The 13,106-nt window shown below is 50.5% G+C and overlaps 1 protein-coding gene across 1 annotated transcript in view; it reads left to right on the forward strand.

The window, feature by feature from the left end:
• Window positions 1-191: 191 nt before the first annotated feature.
• The window catches only part of SLC19A1 (solute carrier family 19 member 1), a 37,812-nt gene continuing 24,897 nt past the window's right edge, over window positions 192-13,106 (forward strand). The window contains exons 1-2 of the mRNA XM_050916544.1: window positions 192-332; window positions 11,712-12,036. Coding sequence (XP_050772501.1) covers window positions 11,860-12,036 — 177 coding nt within the window. The 5' untranslated portion in view covers window positions 192-332; window positions 11,712-11,859. The remainder of the gene's footprint in view (window positions 333-11,711; window positions 12,037-13,106) is intronic.

Raw genomic sequence — 13,106 nt, forward strand, 5'->3', positions numbered from 1 at the left:
GGGGCTGTAGTCTCCACGCGCTCCTCTGTGCAGTGCATTGTGGGGGCTGTAGTCTCCACGCGCTCCTCTGTGCAGTGCATTGTGGGGGCTGTAGTCTCCACGCTCTCCTCTGTGCAGTGCATTGTGGGGGCTGTAGTCTCCACGCGCACCCCCTTCCGCGGTGCATGGTGGGGGTTGTAGTTTCCCCGCGCGGGCAGGCTGTACTCCGTTCCCCAGCGCGTGTCGCAGCCCCGGGCCGGGCTCCGCGTGACTCTGCAGCCCGGAGTCCGCCGCGCCTTGTCCCCAGGCTGGGCGGGGGCCGGAGCTCGGGTGAGGAGCCCAGCGGAGCCCAGGTACGGCGCGCAGGGGTGGCCCGGCCGGGGGGCTTTGCCCTGGGCTCGCCGCGATGTCCCGGTCCCGCCGGCTGCAGCCCAGGCAGGTGCGCGGTGCCGAGCCAGCCTTGCCCGGACAGAGCGATGCGGGGCGTGGAGGGACAGTGTGTGCGGGTGCAGCGCGCGCTCCGCGGTCCGGAAATGCGGGAGTTCAGCTCCCGGCGCAGCGGGGAGAGCTCGGGGCCGCTCCGCGCCCGGGGCCCCGCGGTGCAGCTGCGCGGGCGCCAGGGGAGTCGGGGGGCGCTGGGGTCAGAGCAGCGAGGGATCTGGCGTAGCTGTTTCATGCGGAGCTATACTGAACTCCGTGCTAACCCCGAAATCTAGTGGCACTGGATGAGCGCACTCTGCGGAGCTGCCCTGGTTGCGTTTTCTGCAGTTCTTTTTTGGCTGTGTATTGGCACGTTTATATATATATATAACTTTCAATAAAACATCGTCACAAAAGTTCCCTCCAAAATCCCTGGTAAATCTGAATTCCAAAAGTGTCTGTTTTGGAAAATTGTGAGTGAGGGAAAGCGGGGATTTTTAAAGGAAACGCTTTTGCCAGGGTTATTGCTTTTGGCAACTGATATAATGAGAAGAAATAGTTACTGAGATGGACTGAGAACCCTCTGTGTTTAAAATACGCTTCTCTGCAAAAATCAATAATCTGCTTCAGTCCAGGATTTCCTTCCTGGACTGAAGGAAGGTGTTTGTTGTTGCAGTTGTTTAAAAAAAACCTCAAACAAAATGCCTTCCTTTTATTTTCCAAGATCCTTACCATTTCTCTTTTTGGTTTTGGATGCATTTTAGCAATTCCGCGTATGAGCCCCATATGCTGTAGAACATCCCTGTACACTGATTTTAGTATTGCACGTTTCTTACCCTTGCCACTGTTTTATCCCTGTTTCCATTTCTACATTTCCCACTTGGCAACCATTGGATTGTTTCCAGTGTCTGCACTGGAGCAGATGTCAGTTTGATTAATCGAGGACAGTTCCTTAACTGTGTACCCACATTATGAAGCTCAGCAAAGCTCTCGGAGTGGGATTTTTCTTGGCACAAGCATCAATTTTGGAATTGTTACAATTTAGGCCTAGTCAATTTGCCAGAGCTCTTTCTGGGTTCAGTCCTGCAATTATTTATGCACAAGAACGAGGAGTCCTTGTGGCACCTTAGAGACTAAGGGCTTGCCTGCATTGGCAATTAACAGCGCTCCAACGTTCTCACTCGGGTGTGAAAAAACACACCCCATAGCACAGCAAGTTGCAGCGCCGTAAAGCGCCAGTGTAAACGGTGCCCCAGCGCTGGGAGCCGTGCCCCTCGTTGAAGTGGCTTTTTTAAGAGCGCTGGAAGAGTAATCCCTCTCTTAATATTCACCCCTTCTTGTCAACTGCTGAGAATAGGCCACTTCCACCTAATTGAACTGGCCCGTAAGCACTGCCCCGCCACTTGGTAAAGTAACTCCCATCTTTTCATGTGCTGTAATATATATACTGCTTACTGTATTTTTCACTCCATGTATCTGATGAAGTGGGTTTTAGCCCGTGAAAGCTTATGCCCAGATAAATTTGTGACTCTGAGGCAGGGGCAGGCAAACTTTTTGGCCTGAGGGCTGCATTGGGTTTAGGAATTTTTTTATGGCGGGCCAGTTAAGGGAGGGGGTCATGGCCTAGTCCCCCCCGGGACCTCAGCCCCATCCACCTCCCGCCACTCCTGTGCCCCTGACTGCCCTCCGCCGGCCCATCCAACCCCCTCTCTAATTCCTGACAGCCCCCTCCCTCCCGGGACCACTGCCCCATCCAACACCCCTTCTCCCTGTTCCCTGACTGCCCTCCCCACACAACCCTCCCCCCTTCCTCACTGCCCCCTGGGGATCCCTATTCCATCCAACCACCCCTTCTCCCAGTCCCCTGACTGCCTCTGGAACTGCTGCCGCTCCATCCAAGCCCTCCTCTCATTCGTGACTGGGCCCCCAGAACCCCTGTCCCCATTCAACCCCCTGTTCCCTGCCCTATGACTGCCCCAACCCCTATCCACACTCCTGCCCCTTGACCTCCACCCTTGATCTCCCCTGCCCTCTATCCAACCTCCCCGCTCCCTGTCTGGGCCTGGCTGGAGACCGCAGTGGGTTGAGGTTCTTGTGTGTGGCATCCACGATGGGAATCCCGTCGGGGTAACAGCCTCCTGGCTAGAGCAGGTGCTGCTGTCACCCTAGTGTAGCTGTCCCGTGTGGGAAGGGCAATGAACTGTGCTGGCACGAGCCACCTGCGTTCGCCCTGGGGCCAGGGCCGCCCAGAGGATTCAGGGGCCTGGAGCAAAGTGGGAGAGCTGCGGCACTTGTACTCACCCAGCGGCGGTCCGGGTCTTCAGCGGCATTTCGGTAGCAGGGGGCCCTTCAGTTGCTCTGCGTCTTCGGCAGCACTGAAGGGCCCCAGCCGCCGAAATGCTGCTGAAGACCCAGACCGCCAGTGGGCCAGGGCTTGGGGGCCTCTGTGGGGCCCAGGGCCTGAGGCAAATTGCACCACTTGTCTCCCCCTCCCCCCAGGCTCCCCTGCCTGGGTCTGCATTCAGCCTGGGGCTATTCCAGGGTCCCTGTGTCAGTTAGAGTCCTCTGTAACTGAATTAGCTATGCTGGCACCGAGTTTGCATGCAGAACTGCTGATTAGGAATCCGGGTGAGCTAAACAGCAATAAGCCACTCCAAAACTGAAATGAGCAGCCCCTGGGTATTGGCACTGGTTTCATTTAATCCAGCTGCTGCCACGTGCTGTGTCGGCAAGGGCTGAGAAACTAAGGCCTGGTCAATGCTAAAAGGTTAGATCCACAGAGCCACGTCGGTCAGGTGTCTGAAACAGCCACACCCCGAGTGCCTTAGCCATGCAGACCTACCCCTCCGTGGGCGTGCAGTTCAGTCGATGGAAGCATTAGGGTGACCAGATGTCCCGATTTTCTAGGGACAGTCCTGATTTTTGGGTGTTTTTCTTATATAAGCTCCTATTACCCCCCAAGCCCTGTCCCGATTTTTCACACTTGCTGTCTGGTCACCCTAGGAAGCATTCTTCCATCGACCTGGTTGCTGTTGCTTGGGGAGGTGGAGAAACCTCTTCCATTGTTGTAGTCAGCATCTGTGCTACAGAGTTACAGCCAGCAGCTTACCTAGGCACCACAGTTATGCCACTGTAGTGTAGACATAGCCTGAGACACTTCGTTTCCATGCGTGGTTGCTAGACTGTACAGCCAAGCATACCGGTCCTTCCCCCCACTCTCGCATCTGCCTGCCTCTCACCCATCCAAAGGCAAGTACCCCAAAGTCAAGAATTGCCACGTTACGGTTCTCGTAGCACCTAGCTCAGTGACTCTGTGATATCTGTATTAAGGCCTAGATGAGGGATTAGCAGACACCTTGCCAGTGTGCCATGTGCAAGAGTCATGCTGCTGTGGGAACCTTCAGTCTGACTTGCTTTGTTTTTGTTCTCTTGAGCACTAACCTTGTTTCCCGTGAACAGTCTGCACTGGGTTGCATCTTGGAAGTTCTTCAGGGACTGGGGATCAGGGAAAGGAATCCTTCCCTGCAGACTACTGGAGACTGGACCAGTATTTGCCAGAGGCAGAGAACAGGAGGAATGGAGAGGCACCAGCACCCAAGGCCCACATGATGGCAGGGAAATGATTACATGAGAGATACCCAGCTGATCCTAGAAAGTGACCTGCACCCACATGCTGCAGAGGAAGGCACCCACCCACCCGCCACCCCCAAGGCCACTGTCAAATCTAACCTGGGCAAAAATTCCTTCCCAGCCGCACCTATGGCAGTCAATTAGACCTTGAGCGTGGGAGCAAGAACCAGCCAGCCACATGCTCGAGAGAGTGAATGCTCAGGGCCACCTCAGAGCCCTGGCCCATTCTGTCCAGTGTCCCATCTCCAGCCATGGCCATTCCTGGTGCTGCAGAGGAAGGAGAGGGGAAAAAAGACAAATGGGATACTTGCGGGTGAGGAAGAAATCCTGACCCTGCCAGTGACTGACTGAAGCCCTGAAGTATGAGGTTTTAGGAACATCAGACATTAGCCGGAAGGGACCCCCTGGGCTGCTGAGCCCTTCACCCTGCCACCTCATGCACCCCTGTCATACAGTCGCACTCATATATTTGTCCGCCTCTCTCTCAGAACTAATTACCTTGTTTGCCCCCACAGTTCCTGTTGGGAGGCTGTTCAGAACCACTCCACTCTCCTGGCTAGAAACCTTCTCTTCATTTCCAGCCTGGATTTGTTCCTGGCCACTCTGTCCCTGTTTGTTTTTGTGCCCCAGTATCCGTTAGCTTAAATAGCTCTTCACCCTCCCTGGTGCTGCTCTTCGTTCATACACCAGAGGGTGACCCTATCCGCTCTCAGCGGTTCGCAAACTGTGGGTCAGGACCCCAAAGTGGGTCGTGACTCCATTTTAATGGGGTCGTCAGGGTTGTCATTAGACTTACTGGGGCCAAAGCCAAAGCCCTCGGGTTTCAGCCCTGGGTGGCGAAGCTCAGGTTACAGGTCCCCTGCCTGGGGCTGAATCCCTTAGGCTTCGGCTTTGGCTTCCACCCAAGGCAGTGGGACTCTGGCAGGCTCAGGCTTCAGTCCCCCCTCCTGGGGTCATGTCATCATTTTTGTTGTCAGAAGGGGGTCAAAATGCAATGAAGTTTGAGAACCGCTGTGCTAGGCTAAAGGAGCCAAGTTCCTCCAGTCTCCTGTCAGAAAGAAGGGCCGGATGGTGTTGGTTGTGTCAACAGCTGTATAGCGAACAGTGCTGTATTAGAACACAAGATGCTGGACACACTTAGTGAAAGAATAAATGGTGAATAAAAGTGTCTCAGACCAAAGCCTCAGTGGGAGAGCCCTGAATGTGCCTGTAGGTTTCCGCTGGTCCCTTGATTTGCTCTGTCAGCTCTGCACAAGAGGCTCTGGTCTCCAGCCGCTTACACAGCCTGCAGTTTTGCTTACACAAGTGGTGCAGTGGACTTTGGCCAGATTATCCACGTGCATAAGCATGTGCAGGACGGGGGCCTTTAGACATAATCTGCAAATGTGATGATTTAAGAAATGCCAGCTGCCTCCCCTTGGCTTCCTTGTCTTTGTTCTTCAGGTTTCTGACCTGAACGTTCCTGGCTGAGCCTGTGGCACAGCCAGGAAACTCCTCGTTTGCATCTCAGCGAGCCTCATGGTGCACAAACTTCTGTACGTAACTGCAAGCTTCCCACTTTGGCTCAAACTGCTCTAGTGTTGTTGCTTGGATGTTTGCCCTTGTGGGCAGTGACGGTCTGGGGTCTGAGCATTACCTATCCCTGTTAGAGATGGTTCTCCAAGGACAGAGCTGTGGTGTGTGGGCTGGGGAAGCTTGTGCTGCCCCTGTTATGTGGACTCCAGTCACCCAGGCTCTTTGCTGCTGGGCTCGGGAACTGTCAGCCCAGCACCTTCCACCTGCATGACATGCACTGAAATGGCTGGTCTGCATCAGTTAACTCACCTCCACGTGTCTAATCCATGAAAGAGCAGTGACTCACCCTCTCTGTCTGTGGAGCTGGTTCTGCTGTGGGTCAGTTTGTAATTAAGGGTCTTCTACACCGCAAAGTGCACCCTTGAACTGAAGATACAGCTTTAAACTGGTGCCAAAGGCTGCTGGGGGGTACCTTGATTTCAGTTTAAACCAGGTGTACTTCAGTTTAGCTTAAGTCAGTTTGGAACAGGTTTAAGATAAATTGAAATCAGCCACCCTTGAACTGAAGGCAGAGAGTCCACTGAAAAGCTCATGTAAGTTATATCAGTGCCACTTCTGCCATTGTGGCTGTCCTGAAAGGAGTAACCATACGCCAAACAACAGGCCAGTATCAGTACTGAGAGTCAGTGAAAGATAGTACTAAAAACAGTGCATGAGATTTACAAAATACCAGACAACAGGAACAAAGCTATGTGGAAATATGGAGGCAGCCCCCCCTGCTGTTATCTGAGTCATGCACAAGCCTGATCCACTTACATCTAATAAATGATAGCAGCAGGTCTAAACCCCAGGAAAAGGCCTTGAGATAACAGCAAAACATTCCTCCTAACCTGTAGCAGGACAGGCCAGCTTCTCAGTGGGAAGGACGGTGGTTTTTCATTGTCATGGAATGTTTTTGCCGCTTTCTTGAGCTCACAGACGGCCAAGAATGGCCTTGCCCAAATGTCAGGCTTTGATCCCAAGTGTTTGTGTGTGTGCTGGGGGCAGACAGAGGGAAGTAGTTCTCACCGCCCCATGAGAATGGCTATGCTGGGTCAGATCAATGATCCATGTAGCCCAGTATCCTGTCTTCAGACACTGGCCAATGCCAGGTGCTTCAGAGGGAGTGAACAGAACAGGTAATCATCAAATGATCCATCCCGTCATCCACTCCCAGCTTCTGGCAAATAGGCTAGGGACACCCAGAGCATGGGATTGCATCCATGACCATCTTGTCTAATAGCCAGTGACCTTATCTAGTTGTTTTTTAAACTTTGTTATAGTTTTCACCTTCACAACATCCCCCTGGTAACCAGTTCCACAGGTTGACTGTGTGTTGTGTGAAGAAATACTTCCTTTTGTTTATTTTAAGCCTGCTGCCTATTACTTTCATTGGGTGACCCCACGTTTTTGTATTATGTCAAGGAATAAATAACTCTCCTTATTCAATTTCTTCACACTGTCCTTGATTTTATAGACCTCTATCATATACCCCCCCTTGGTCATCTCTTTTCGTAGCTGGACAGCCCCAGCTAATTTAGACCCAATTGTTGTATATGTAGAGTTTGGATTATGTTTTCCAAAGTGCATTACTTTTCATTTATCAGCATTTAATTTCATCTGCCATTTTTTCCCAGTCATCCAGTTTTGAAAGATCCCTTTGTAACTCTTCACAGTCTGTTTTGGACTTAACTGACCTGAGTAATTTTGTATCACTTGCAAACTTTGCTACCTCACTGTTTAACCCAGTGGTCCCCAAACTTTTTGGCTGGTGGGCACCAGCCGAAGGACCACTGTGGTGGTGGAGCACCCGCTGAAATGCCACTGAATTTCAGCGGCATTTCGGTGGCAACGCCTCTCGATGACGTCGCTTGCCGTCGATGGCAAGCGGCATCATCGAGAGGCGTCCCCACCGAAATTCGGGAGCTACGCCTCTTGACGTCACTTGTCGATGGCAAGCGTCATCAGTGAGAGGCGTCCCTGCTGAAATTTGGGGGCGATGCCTCTCGATGACATCACTTGTCATCGACAAGCGTCGTCATCGAGAGGCGTCCCCGTCGAAATGCCGCTGCGACATTTTGGCGGGTGCTCTCCCGGGGTCCAGGACACGGGCGCCTTAAGATGCCCCCACGGGCACCATGGCGCCTGCGGGCACCGCGTTGGGGACCCCGGTTTAACCCCTTTTCCAGATTATTTATGAATATGTTGAACTGCACTGGTCCCAGTAGAGGCCCCTGAAGGACACTACTATTTACCTCTCTCCATTCTGAAATGGATAGCGTACGTGAACTTTCAGAAAATCTTTGACAAGGTCCCTCACCAAAAGTTCTTAAGCAAAATAAGCAGTCATGGAATAAGAGGGTAGGTCCTCTCATGGATCTGTAACTGGTTAAAAGACAGGAAACAAAGAGTAGATCCATGAGAGGACCTGCCCTCTTATTCCATGACTGCTTACTTTGCTTAAGATATTTTGGTGAGAGACCTTGTCAAAGATTTTCTGAAAGTTCAAGTACGCTATATCCACTGGATCACCCTTGTCCACATGTTTGTTGACCCCTCAAAGAATGCTAATAGGTTAGTGAGGCATGATTTCCCTTTAAAAAACTATGTTGATTCTTTCCCAACAAATCATGTTAATCTGTGTGTGATAATTCTGTTCTCTACTATAGTTTCAACTAATTTTCCTGGTACTGAAGTTAGGCTTACCAGTCTTAATTGCCAGGATCACCTCTGCAGCCTTTTAAAAAAATTGGCATCATATTTGGTTCCATTTTGGGGGCGGGGGAGGGATAGCTCAGTGGTTTGAGCATTGGCCTGCTAAACCCAGGGTTGTGAGTTCAGTCCTTGAGGGGGCCATTTAGGGATCTGAGACAAAAATCTGTCTGGGGATTGGCCCTGCTTTGAGCAGGGAGTTGGACTAGATGACCTCCTGAGGTCCCTTCCAACCCTGATATTCTATGATTAGCTATCATTCAGTCATCTGGTAAATTATAGGTTACAGACTACAGTTAGTAGTTGTGCAATTTCACATTTGAGTTCCTTCAGAACTCTTGGATGCATACCATCTGGTCCTGGAGACTTAGTACCATTTAATTTATCAATTTGTTCCAATTTGCTCCTTTACTGACATCTAAATCTGGGACAGTTCCTCAGATTTGTCATGTAAAAAGAATGGGTCAGGTGTGGGAATCTCCCTGACATCCTCTGCAATGAAGACTGATACGAAGTATTCATTTAGCATCTCTGCAATGGCCTTGTCTTCCAAGAGTTCTCGGTACCACCGCTGTCCAGTGGCCCCCTGATTATTTGACAGGCTTCTGACATAATTAAAAAAAATTACTGTTAGTTTTTCAGTCTTCTGCTAGTTGCTCTTCAAATCCTTTTTTTGCCATCCTAATTGCACTTTAACTTTAGTTTATGCTTCTATTTTTCTCAGTAGGATTTAACTTCCAATTTTGAAAGGATTCCTTTTTCCCTCAGCCTGTTTCTTTTACTTTGTTGTTTAGCCATGGTGGCACTTATTTGGTCCTCTTACTGTGTTTTTAATTTGGGGCATACATTTAATTTGAGCCTCTATTATGGTATTTTTATATAAATCCATGGTACGCCCACATCTCGAATACTGTGTACAAATGTGGTTTCACCTCAAAAAAGATATTCTAGCACTAGAAAAGGTTCAGAAAAGGGCAACTAAAATGATTAGGGGTTTGGAGAGGGTCCCGTACGAGGAAATATTAAAGAGGCTAGGCCTCTTCAGCTTGGAAAAGAGGAGACTAAGGGGGGATATGATAGAGGTATATAAAATCATGAGTGATGTTGAGAAAGTGGATAAGGAAAAGTTATTTACTTATTCCCATAATACAAGAACTAGGGGTCACCAAATGAAATTAATAGGCAGCAGGTTTAAAACAAACAAAAGGAAGTTCTTCTTCACGCAGCGCACAGTCAACTTGTGGAACTCATTACCTGAGGAGGTTGTGAAGGCTGAGACTATAACAATGTTTAAAAGGGAACTGGATAAATTCATGGTGGCTAAGTCCATAAATGGCTATTAGCCAGGAAGGGTAAAAATGGTGTCTCTAGCCTCTGTTCATCAGAGGATGGAGATGGATGACAGGAGAGAGATCACTTGATCATTGCTTGTTAGGTTCACTCCCTGTGGGGCACCTGGCATTGGCCACTGTCGGTAGACAGATATTGGGCTAGATGGACCTTTGGTCTGACCCAGTACGGCCGTTCTTATGTTCTTATAAAAGTTTCCCTGCAGCTTGGAGGCATTTTACTTTTGTGGCTGTACCTTTTAATGTCCATGTCCATTTAACTAATTTTCTCTTTCTGAAGTTTAATGCCACTGTGGTATTACCCCTCCCCCAAAGGATATTTAATTTAATTATATTATGGTCACTGTTACTGAGGGGTTCTCTTGGATTAGATCCTGTGCTCCACTTAGGACTAAATCAAGAATTGCCTCTCCTCTTGTGGGTTCCAGGACTAGCTGCTCCAAGAACCAGTCATTTAAGATGTCTAGAAAGTTTATCTCTGCCCCCACCCCCCATCCTGAGGTGACATAAATATATATGGAGATATACCTCTCTCATTGAACTGGAAGGGACCCCGAAAGGGAATCGAGTTCAGCCCCCTGCCTTCACTAGCAGGACCAAGTACTGATTTTGCCCCAGATCCATTAGTGGCCCCGCACCGCTTCCCGCAGTCCCCATTGATCTGAGACGGTGAACTGCAGCCAGTGGAAACCGCGATCGGCCAAACCTGCGGACGTGGCAGGTAAACAAACCGGTCTGGCCCGCCCGGACGCTTACCCAGGCGGGCTGCGGGCCAAAGGTTGCTGATCCCTGGTATATACATATGGGGGTGGGGGTGAGGTGGAGAGAAGATCGTTAAAGGGGAAACGTAAAAGGGTTTAAAAGGGAACTGGATAAATTCATAGAGGTAAAGTCCATAAATGGCTATTAGCCAGGATGGGTAAGGAATGGTGTCCCTAGCCTCTGTTTGTCAGAGGATGGAGATGGATGGCAGGAGAGAGAGCACTTGATCATTGCCTGTTAGGTTCACTCCCTCTGGGGCACCTGGCAGTGGCCACTGTTGGAAGGTAGTATACTGGGCTAGATGGACGTTTGGTCTGACCTGGTCTGGCCGTACTTATGTTCTAACTAGCTCTTTGCAAATTTGTCTAATGTCCCTACAGCCAGTATGTTACATGGGCAGCTACACTGTGCATGCACACATTAACGTTTAACTTGGATTCACAATCTATGCTAACGTGAGTCAGATCCCAATAGCATAGGTGCTGGAACTAGGGTTGCTGGGGGTTCTGCAGCACCCCCTGACTTGAAGTGGTTTCCGTTATATCCAGGGTTTACAATGTGGTTCAATGACTCTCAGCACCCCATGATGAAAATTGTTCCAACATCCCTGCCCAATAGTTACTGTATGTGCACAACTCCGTATCTGCTGTATTCACTAGGAACACTTACTCTTGAGTCGGTGTAATTCTTTTTTACTCTCTGTGGAATTAGCTATCTCACTGCAATGCATGCGAGGCCACTGGTTTAATAGTCTGTATTTTGAATGGGCCTAAAGAGAAAACAAGTAAGTTTTTAAAGAACAGGCCTGTAAAACTTAACAGTGATGTCACTAGCAGGAAATTATAGAAACGGCGCTACTAACATACAGACTATTTAATAGAGAATGGTAACCATCCTACAGCATTCTATAGTGGGGCTCTGATTCTCTGTTAAATTTGGTGAAACAGTCACTGCAACTTTTCCGTTCCTCTGGCAGAAGCCCCTTTGCCTCCCCTGGAATTCAGCACCTGAGAGAGACAAACCAATCTGCCTGGCTTTTCGATGGAACTGGTGGTATTAGCTAAAGAGTGAGGCAAAGGAACAAACAAACCCCTATAAACTAGACTTACTGAGGTTTGTGATTTATTTTCTTAAACATCCCCTGAGAACACGCATCTATTTGTGCTGCCTGTGTCTTCAAAGCTGTTTTGTTTTTGCAACTTTGCAGCTAGAAGAAACATATACTAGAGAGAAAGTTCATGATGTTTGTTTGCAATTATTTTGCAGAGGAATTTGACTTGTTGCCAAACTCTGCTATATCCACAGAAATTCCAGCAGCACCGAGATCTGTGTGGGAAATTCTCTACAGCAGGGAGACAGAGAGACTGGCCTGAAGGTGCCTCAGCTTGTTTGACGGCCACCTGGAAAAAGGTCCTTTCCCTCTGATGCACCAGAGAGGGACAACGGCAGAGCCATGTCTGTCGTGGATGATGGCTCTCTAAAGCACCCCCCTGAGTCTCCAGTGGACCAGCGCTGGAAGTTCCTCGTCTTCTACCTCTGTTTTTACGGCTTCATGACCCAGATCAGACCTGGGGAGAGCTTCATCACCCCCTACTTGCTGGGAGCTGACAAGAACTTCACCACAGTAGAGGTGAGTTTGCAGTGTGATTCTCCGCCTCCTGCACCATGCAGCTGCCATGCACCTGGCTCTGGAGAGCAGCAGTCTGCAACATGTGCTCCTTTTCAGCATCTCCTTAAGGGCATTAGGCTCCTGTAAACACTGCTCCGATGGGACTGCCACAGGGGTCACTGAAGTGATTCTCTCTGGCGGATGGGAGAGCAGTAAGTGCTGAGATGAAGCAATGGGTGGGAGGTGACAACAGCTACCTGCTAGTGATGCAAATCTATCTGTGAGGTGGGACTGCACCGGACTGGAGTGAGAGGTACATCCGTCCGGGACAGGTGTGCTCTCTGTACCAGCAATTCAGAGCCCTCTCCCACCTGGTAGGCCAGTGGCTGACCCTTACATCCGTTTGTGTAGTGTGCACAATTCCTTGTGTTTTTCACACAGCCAGACAGTGCTCTTCTCAAGCAGCAAGAGTGGCCCAGCACATCCGCAGGGGTGTTGGGAGTTCTGTGCGCTTGGCCTGGTGGGTTATGGGTTTACTCTTACGTGGATTGCAAGCTGCTGCCTGTTTGCACATGGCTCAAGACAGCTGAAGGCCGATGGCACCTCGGGGCGAGGTAGGGTGACCAGATGACAGAGGTGAAATATAGGGACGTGGGGGTGGGGGGCGGGGGGGAAGGGGGCGAGGCGAGCAAAACAAAAAACCCCCCAAGCCAGTAGCGGAGCAAAACAAAAAAATAAAAAAAAAATGCTGGAGCGCAGGAAAAATTGGTGGGGGCTGAGAACCCACCAGCAGCTCCATGCCCCCCCCACACCAGCTTACCTCCACTCCGTCTCCACCTCCTCCCTTCGGGGAGGGAGGGGGCAGCACACAGAGCTCCCCCTCCTTCCCCCCGCCAGAGGGGCCTGCCAGGGGGCCAAGTGAGTCCCTAGCCTTACCTGGAGCAGCTCCCAGGAAGCATCCAGCAGGCAAGTCCCGTCCCTCTGGCTCCTAAGGTCGTGTGGGTCGGGTCAGGTCGAGGGGGGCAGGGGAGGGGGGGGCTCTCTGCTGGCTGCTGGCGCCTGCAAGCCCCACCCCTGCAGCATGCAGCAGA

This window comes from Gopherus flavomarginatus, chromosome 10 (genome assembly GCF_025201925.1).
Source record: "Gopherus flavomarginatus isolate rGopFla2 chromosome 10, rGopFla2.mat.asm, whole genome shotgun sequence".
Taxonomy (NCBI): domain Eukaryota; kingdom Metazoa; phylum Chordata; order Testudines; family Testudinidae; genus Gopherus; species Gopherus flavomarginatus.